The 9,298-nt window shown below is 42.3% G+C and overlaps 1 protein-coding gene across 1 annotated transcript; it reads right to left on the bottom strand.

Annotated features, from left to right (window-relative positions):
* Positions 1-1,404: 1,404 nt before the first annotated feature.
* LOC128437079 (germ cell-specific gene 1-like protein) lies at positions 1,405-7,831 on the bottom strand. The gene is made up of 5 exons (XM_053419093.1): positions 7,543-7,831; positions 5,785-5,832; positions 4,428-4,580; positions 3,542-3,653; positions 1,405-1,699 (listed from the first exon to the last, which is right to left on the bottom strand). Exons 1-5 carry the CDS (start codon positions 7,829-7,831, stop codon positions 1,405-1,407), a joined length of 897 nt encoding a protein of 298 aa, XP_053275068.1.
* Positions 7,832-9,298: the final 1,467 nt, after the last annotated feature.

The following is a 9,298-nucleotide window of genomic DNA, read 5'->3' as shown; positions in this document are numbered from 1 at the left end:
TCTCTTACATTGTTGAAAGCAGTTGAAAAATGTGGAATGACAATCTTTGGATGATTATTTATGATATCAGCAGAGTTAATGTTTTTCTATACATTAAGAGATGTAAGATGTCATTGTCACAAAGGAATTCTCTTTACAGGAGTTGATGATGCTACCGAACACGCTGCCCACACTGCTGGTGACACTATTTCTAGAGTAAAATCTTCTGACAACTTACAGACCGTGGGAATAACCATGAACAAGAGTGAGGCGAACATTCTTTGTGATCTCATAAGGATTTTTTTAAATAATATTTAATAAGGGCAAGTTTGAATGCCCTAGTGAAAATTGAGCTGCTTCTCTCTTTAAGATTTACTTTGAACGTAACATGCTGCCAGTCTTGGATAAATAATAGCTAATGTTGCCTCATTCCGATAATGTTTTGTTTTTCTGTCAAACTTAACTCACCTCTCGTCTCTGTTGCATTCAGCCTTAGATTCAATGACTCACTGCGACCCTCTTCCTCCCCGTCACCTCCAGTCTCCATTATTCATTTCCATATCTATCACCAGGAGAGTAAGCGCCAAATGGACTCTTACAGCTATCACATCACATTCATTCCTTATTGTGCATGGCAATGGATTTAGTTTATTTTCAATTTAATTTACAGGAAACTCAACAGACACGTATGAGCTCTTTTTGTGCAGGAACTAAGATTGACAGCTGCTAAAGAAATATCCAAAGGAAGTGTTAGTTTCCAGCAACCATCTTACTCTACCAACTTAGCTGCTATGTCTCTAAGGACTTTATCGCTCACAGTTCTATGATGACGTGAATCTGGTCTAATCAAAGCTGAGACTTTGCACAACTGTTCATTATTAGATTTCAGATTGAATGTGCTGAAGCTCAGAGTCTGAAGAACGAAAAATGTGTAACTGTCTTAAAGCTTCCGGCCTTCACTGTATATATTGCATCGGCACATCATGTGCAGTTTAAGTATTTCACATTTAATAAACAGCAGTTACACCATGTCGTTGTGATTAGAACATCATTTGCATTGATTTATAGATTGACTGAAGCTGAATAAGGCGATTATCATCCGACTGACCCTCCCGATAAGGATTGGGTTATACTTTAAATTTACATTTTGGTAAGTTACACAAACAGAGAAAACGGCCTTATCCATTATTTCAGATCATGTCCATGTGGCCAGTTCTCAGTTGGATTCACCAACTTTGACCTTGTGTGACTTGAATCCCTACGACCTGTTTCATTAAGGCAGTGTTGAAATGCATCAGATGGAGCTGATGATCCCTTGAGGCCTTGATCCCGGACCGACCACAAAGCAGAGTGGGACAACAACACCTCCATCCATCAAGCTGCCACACCGAGAGAAACGCCACCACCTATACTGTCCCGTCACACTCAGCACTGTTCTTCCCCTAAAGATGCTGCAATGTCACTCAGGTCCAGAGAGTCAGCAGGTAGGGGAGTTTTCCTGCCACTTTTCAGGCTCTGGCTCGGATAAACCTCCACGGATTTGGAGATGGAGTGCACAGAGGTATCTCGGAAGTATCCGAAAGCCTCCCTTGCATGCTCCTCCCGAATGCTTTGCTCAAAGGTCTTACGTTTGTGCCTGAACTCTATGACGGTCTTCGTGTACGAGTTGAGGGTGGTGACTGACGCACCCATACAGCAGGTGAAGGACGCCCAGGCCATGCTGATAAGACAGGAAGAGAGAAAACAGGCAAATCAGCACACGCTGGAGAACTCATATGGAGAATGTAAAAGCTTGTGTAAATCTGAATTTTTTGTTTATTTTATTTTAGTTCAGTTTAGTTTAGTTTAGTTTAGTTTAGTTTAGGTGGGGTTGAGTTGAGCTGAGTTGAGTTGAGTTAAGCTAAGCTAAGCTAAGCTAAGCTAAGTTAAGTTAAGTTAAGTTAAGTTAAGTTAAGTTAAGTTAGGCTAGGCTAGACTAGGCTAGGCTAGACTAGGCTAAGGTAGGTTCGGTTAGGTAAAGGGTTAGGTAAGGTTTAGGTTGAGATTAAAGTAGTTTAGGTTAGGCTAGGATAGGTAATGGTTAGGTAAGGTGAAGGTTAAGGGCACTTTAGGTTAGGTTAAACTTTATTATCCACAATGTGCTGTGTTTCAATTAAGTTTAGTTTAGTTTAGTTTAGGTTGAGTTGAGTTGAGTTGAGTTGAGTTAAGCTAAGTTAAGTAAAGTTAAGTTAAGTTAAGTTAAGTTAGGCTAGGCTAGGCTAGGCTAGGCTAGGCTAGGCTAAGGTAGGTTAGGTTAGGTTAGGTTAGGTTAGGTTAGGTTAGGTTAGGTTAGGTTAGGTTAGGTAAAGGGTTGGGTAAGGTTTAAGTTGAGATTAAATAAGTTTAGGTTAGGCTAGGATAGGTAATGGTTAGGTTAGGTAAAGGTTAAGGGCACTTTGGGTTAGTTTAAACTTTATTGTCCACAATGTGCTGTGTTTCAATTCAGGAGCTGCATCGTTGGAGACTGCACTTGAAGGCTCCTTCAACCCAGACAACTAATTATACACATTTGAAAAAAAACAAGGGCATTACAACTTTTTCGCCATGTCCAACGTCAGCGCTGTTGCTAGGCCACAGTGATAAGGACGAGACCAGATAGTGACACAAATCACGGTAACACTCTGTAGATCAGACCGTCTCATTTTGGTTTGGCCTTTGTGAGCCGGGTACACTGCGTATGTCAAAGGTGTTAATAACGTAACAATATAACTGCACTTCATACAAAAGAGGTCATGTAAATATATTTGATGGCTCGTTTAAAACAACTTCTTGAGTTAAATAGTTTAATTTGTGTTTGCAAAGTATAAGATTGATCACTTTTATGTCAAGAGCTTTGCCTTATTAACCACTTTTGACAGTCTCACTTTAAAATGAACATCCAACCCTACATACCAAGCGACCATGTCAAAAGGCAAGATTCTTTTCCACCAGTTTCTTGTACACCAATTCAAGAATTTTCGGGCTCCCCCCAGAGTCAATCACTGCCTGAGAAGGTATAACGTCATCATTTTAATTTAGTTTTGACATTTTCCGCTCAATACTTGGACTCTGTGGTTGGTGAGATTAGTATTAATCGCTTTAAGTCCCTCTACCCCCCTCGAGCCTGCTGGACCACATGTGAGATCACACAATCATGCCAACAAAAGGTCAAGAATTGTTTGAAGATGAATCTGTCAGAATATTGAACATATTGTAAAGGAGTGAAATATTATCCCCTTATGCAATTCCAATCACGCCTGTATTGGGGCTTTGGACACCAAAGCCTAATCCTAATGCCATAACATGGGGCTTTGGGCTTTTTTCATTAGAGACACTGATGCTGGGGAGAGGTGAGAGTTGAGCCACAACCGACGATTTGGGGCTGCTGCATGCGGAGAGGAAATCCCTCATCTGGTTTTCTTAAGAGGTGACTTAGCTATATTTGTATGTATCTCTAGGTACAATGCAGTTTATTCCAGTTGCTTCATATGACGTTTATTTCTGAACAAAGCCCAATGGGTGTGATCTCTGAGGTGTGTCATACCAGAAGGACCAGCCGTAGACCCAGTTGTAGGGCCTCCAGTCCGGTGGACCGAGGCTGACGGTGACCTGAAAGACCTGAGTGTACATCACATGAGCCACCATACCGAGAAGACCTGAAATCACACACACACGGCAAAAAAATTCTAAAAGAACATGATGCACAGGGATCCTCTACAACTATAGAGAGTTGTTTTTCCACAAGCATTTTCAAATATGCAAACTCACTGGAAAGATGTGATCCCAGTCTCCTACATTCCCGTTCCAGTTGTTCATGCGTGTTCATTCTTAAATGATCTGAGATTTGTATATAACATGAACAACAAATATCCTCCTTAATTCCACTGGAGACTCCCGCTCTCAGTGATCTCAGTGTTTTCATCTCATCTGCCACGGAACACAACTAACAACATTTCATCTTGACCCACTCTTATTCCATTAGAATCCTACGTCACCGATTTTGAACAAATACTGTACCACCTCCAATGAGGTTATATTTTCTCCCCTGTCCATTTGTTTGTTTGCAAACAAGATAACGCAAAAACTACTGGATGGAAGATAGATTTTTTTTTGTTGCATTTTCATTAATTTCTCAGATAATGATATTTGGATCTTGATGACAATATTTACGGGACTGATAACTATGAGTGTGCATAATTTGCGACTTACATAGCGACTTTAATTGTGATTTCATAAGGGGGCTGTCATGTACTCAGTACCATTCTAGTTTGGTTTTGATTCATTCTTTACAGAAAAAAGTGACAAACTGGCTTCTTTGAATGATGTTGGTTTTGGTAGCTTCTCTCTTCGTGTCATGAGAATGAGAATAGAATCACAAACTCATATATGGCCTTTAATATCAGTATTGTGTGTTACAGGCAATAAAGTACCTGAGAGGACAGTGAAGACGGCAGCGAAGGCATTGAGCTTGAGTCCATCGATGACGTTGCTGGAGCTGACCAGCTCTAAACACATGAGGCTGAAGCCCACCAGCAGCAGAATGATGTACAGCATCTCAGAAACCAGCGACAGCCACAGCATCCCTGCAAGACAGGGACGGTTGATTGCAAAAACATTACATTAAATCTAAGGTAGACATGTTTCAATTTCAATTCACAGCTCCATATCACCTATTCTACAACAACTCCACAGTTTTTAATTTGAATGTTGCACTGCTATGATGAGTCTGATATCTCAGAGGTTCTGCAGCTAATAAAGGCTGACTCTGACATTTCCAGTTAGAGAGTGGCTGAATTTCAGCTGAGCTCTCCAGTCTCCTACGAGCCGGATCCAGCTTCTCAATGAATCAAGCCAAATGTGACCTGCCAACACAAGAATATCTCTGCTTCTCCTGTCCTCGTTATTCAGATTGGTGGCAAGCAAGCATTTCCCAAAGGACGGATTCAACACAGCTGGAGAACGCTCAGCCTGTGTCCCTCCATTGATCCGTGAGGGGATGATTCCAGAACTGAGAGTGGAGGACTTGCTTATTCAAAAAACTGGGATAAAAACCGACACCGTCAGGAAGTATTCACAGTACATCGTAATATTGGGCATGCATTACTTTACTACACGTTTGAAATCATAATGTTTATTTTTGCTACATATTAATTCTTCATATTTTCTTCAAACTTATTATTTGTATTAATTTGTAAGACTACTATTGTAACAATTATATTATTATGATAAAATTATCACTGTGGTTTGATTATTAATATATTTATAAGATTTGTATTACTATTATTATTGCCATAATAAAATTACTAATGTTATTATTACACTATGTTCTTGAACCTCTCTCTCTACCCCATTTTTTTGGGTACACACACACACACACACACACACACACACAGACTGTCATTTTTACTGTCTCGTGTCTTGCAAAGCCAAAGGGAAAAAGCTAAAATGAATCACAATTACATCAAGTGTGAAATTATTCCCAAATTGTATACAGTATTTATTTGGTTAGATCTCGTCTTTAGTCGTGCCTGAAAGCAAAGTCACCTCGCTGGTGTTTCAAACTCAGGCCTCGAGCACTAGTGATAAAATTGCATTTAGGAAGAGGATTGCAATGGACTGGAGTATTGTGTGTAAAGATTTATCAATAGATTCCCTTAATGGATGGAAAATTAAACATTAAATATCATTTCACAGATTGCAAAAGTTCCATGTGAGTCCTCAGTGAGGAACAGTCGTTATTCTTTTATTTTATAAATGATACTAAGACCTTCTGATAATGACTCTCACCTTTCTCTGATGCAGGGGCCAAATCAATGAAACTGCGGCATCTCTCACCTGTAACACAAAGAAAAAACACTGTCATGACACCGACCAGCAGCAGCAGCGTCTTTAGACACATCACTTTATGTGGAACTCTCCGTGCGGCTCGTCAGAAACGAGTGAGCCTCGGAGGAGGACATGCAAAACGTCCAAAAGGTCACAGGGAACCAGATTGGGATTAACAAACAAAACTGAATGAAGAAATGCTCTTAGTGCTGATCTGATACGGGCCTCGGTCCAAGTCCTAATCTGCGTCTAATACCCATTTTGTGTCCAGGTGTGTTTCACAGGATCGGCTCAGACAGGAGTGTGACCTCTTGCACGGAGAAATCCGCACGGCGACGGAAAATCCAGAGGTAATGAGTTTAAAGCAAAAAAATAAATAGAGGTTAAATGAGAGGCAAACAGTAGTAGAAGCTTTTTGGACTTGTGATTCAGTGACAGCAGATGGTGAGCTGGCAAGGCCGCGCAACATCTGCTTCTTGTCCTGTAGAAGTACATGTGCATGCATGGAATTATAGTGATAAACCAGAACTGAGACATTCTGCAAAAATAAATAGCACTGTTATAACCCTTGATCCTGCAATTATGCATGTAATGAGAGCCTGTGTGTTAATGTCACAAAGAGGATAGATCAAATACCAGTGATTCCTGACACATCCCTGCAGATGAGATGCTTTCCCCTCAGTCTTCTGTGGAGCGCGTCGCTGGATTTGTTGTAAGTGGAAAACTTTAATCAGGTAGAAGGAGGGTGGCAACAGCTGTTTTGAGGAAAAACTCATCAAGGCCGCCATTACATAATCCTTATTAACTCAAGCTGTCTCAGCCCCCACCACGTCCGACCCCGAACCCCCCCTCCACCGTACTGCCACTTGATGAGATAAACATGTGCTAGCAATTCCCCACTCCACTAATCTCAGCCTGTGCTTCATTTCTATTCGCGAGCATTGTAGGAAATGTGTTATTAGCAGAGTTTGAGCCGGAGTCGGTAGCAGCGAAGCAGCCAGAGAGGACGACTCCGGTCTGATCACACCTCTGACCTGAACCTTCCTCAGGGCAGCTCATCTCCCCAGTTCACTCCTTTGTAATTCAAAGTTGACTCTAATGAGGTCAAACTCATGATCCCGAGTGATGCTCGTGCACACGTCATTTACTGTTTCTCCTCCTATTTGCTTAAGCTGGGAAGCAATCCCATTCAGCCCCATGCTAAGTGCTGCACGGCCACTCACTGAGGACGTTTATCCTGAAATTGTCATGAAAGAGAATATAAAAAAAATATATCTCCATTTGAACTTAGTGTTCCATTATGACAAAAGAGGAAGTAAATGATTTGAACCCTGTTTGATAGGATAGGGTTGTGAAACTGTGAATGCAGGATGTTTAAGTAAAGTGTGAGTAACATGATGGTCTATTTACAAACAAATGAGAACACAGAATGAGCCGAGGTAGGTAAAAGAAAGTCACATGCCTGCAGAGGAAATTCTAGATGTTAAAGTAATAGTCCCAGACAGTCACTGATTGAGATATTGTTGTGATAAAATGCAAATGTTTAGGTCTTCCTCTTCTATAAATGTGATCAATCCTGATCAGAACGTATTGAAACAGATTTTTAATGGATGTGAAAGTTCATAAAGTTGGGTCTCGCACAGAAGATGAAAGAAACACACACACACACACACACACACGCACACACACACACACACACACACACACACACACACTTACTCTCATCGTGGATGTTCTCCTCGCAGGAGAACCAGATGCCGGTGTGGAACTGGCGGAAGAGGAAGCGGTCGTCCCCGGTCTCCCAGCTGTACACCACCTTGTTGGGGTCCGTCTCGTTCACGCCGTAGTCGATGCACTGGTGCGTGCGCAGCTTGCTGCACTTGGGCTTGGGGACCCTCTGCGTGCCCACGCACCAGTAGGTGGTGATGAAGGCGGTGATGGAGAAGAGGAGGGCGAAGAAGTTGAGGCTGACTGACAGCAGGGTCCTGCACCGGCGACTCGTCTTCATGGTCCGTGAGGAGGAAGATGCAGCGGCGCGCGCAAGACCAAAAAGTTCATGGATGGGAGGTGGAGAGTACGCACGAGCACCTGGTCTCTCCCAAACGCAGCGGGCGAGGTGCGGGTCCCATTTGGCACCGCGCAGTATCCAGATGTGTCCAGGTGCTGAGCCAAAGTGTCACATCTCCATCATCAGTACACACGCCCTGTCCCACAAGCGTCCTGCAGCCGAGGGGACGTCACGGGGAAAGGATTTGACACTCAGCTTGTGACAGGGCTAGATCATCTCTCTCTCTCTCTCTCTCTCTCTCCTCTCTCTCTCTCTCTCTCTCTCTCTCTCTCTCTCTCTCTCTCTCTCTCTCTCTCTCTCTCTCTCTCTCTCTCTCAGTCATTAGGAAGCCTCCATCCCTCCATCTCTTACAACAACTTATCAGCGATTATGAGCCTGTGTGTTGAAAACTTACTACTTCTTTTTTCTACTAATTTGGTCGCTGATGATCTATTTTGTCATTTTTAATTTTCAACAAATTTATTCTAAATTACCTTTTAAATATGTTTTGTTTTGAGGTTCAGGAAAGTAAACTGAACTAGATTTAAAGTTGTAGTAGTAAGTAATAACATAATAGCTGGATCCTTAATTGAGTGTAACCTGGTTTTAGAAATTCCAATTTATCAGCGATGCATCAAAAAGTTATAAAATATCCAGTAAACTAGAATAAGAAAGGCTAGTGGTTTTCCTGTTAGCGCTCTCTTTCATTTCTAAGCGTCGTTGGTTTTCAGAGAAGCTGGCCTGCGTTAACTTGCTAAGAGGGAGGTCACGGAGAGGATGATGAGCCTTCTGCTGCCCCTGACCAGACCGATGGTGGCCTGTTGAGCACTGAGACGAGTAGAGATGACTCTGCAGCACTGAAAATCTGCAACAAATCTCTTGTGCTGTGAGCTGTGCTGAGGCACGGAGACTTCGCAAATGCTGGCATTTCAAGGACGTTTCCTATGAGTGCTGCGATTCTTCGTGTGAAAAGGAGCTAAAAATATAAATCATTTGAGCCTCTTGGCAAAACGTGTTTACAACCCACGAGTAAACGAGGCCAGATAGGCCTGACATCTCTGTTACCTCAGCAGATTGCCTTCCTCTTCCGCACCGGGGGCTAAGCCGCACTTCAAAACATGACTCTGAAAACTGACAAATCAGACCAAGGCTCTCCACCACAAGTGATCGATGAGTCAGAGGGGGGCGAGCTGGTGCAATTACATCTCAAAATATCTTGTTCTACATATATTGTGCAGGTTCATCTGCACAAAAATAAAACATTAATGAAGGAAAATGAAGATGGTTGAAAACATTCCAGGAGACGAACCACTGAATCACTGCGGGACCACTCGCTGCTCTGTGAGTAAACCCTCCCACTCAACCACTACAAGCCTAAAAAAATGCTCTATGACCCCAGATCATCCGCTGGTTCCTGCCAGCAGCTAA

The sequence above is a fragment of the Pleuronectes platessa genome, chromosome 3, assembly GCF_947347685.1.
Source record: "Pleuronectes platessa chromosome 3, fPlePla1.1, whole genome shotgun sequence".
In the NCBI taxonomy this organism is placed as follows: domain Eukaryota; kingdom Metazoa; phylum Chordata; class Actinopteri; order Pleuronectiformes; family Pleuronectidae; genus Pleuronectes; species Pleuronectes platessa.
This window is presented reverse-complemented; position numbering and strand designations above follow the sequence as displayed.

What these genes read in the sequence shown, in the direction of transcription:
- LOC128437079 (XM_053419093.1), bottom strand. Translation starts at nt 7,831, where the DNA reads ATGAAGACGAGTCGCCGGTGCAGGACCCTGCTGTCAGTCAGCCTCAAC. An exon ending in GGCCCCTGCATCAGAGAAAG is followed by an intron (nt 4,581 to 5,784) that starts GTGAGAGTCATT and finishes CCTGTCTTGCAG; the next exon opens with GGATGCTGTGGCTGTCGCTG. An exon ending in CGTCTTCACTGTCCTCTCAG is followed by an intron (nt 3,654 to 4,427) that starts GTACTTTATTGC and finishes GTGTGATTTCAG; the next exon opens with GTCTTCTCGGTATGGTGGCT.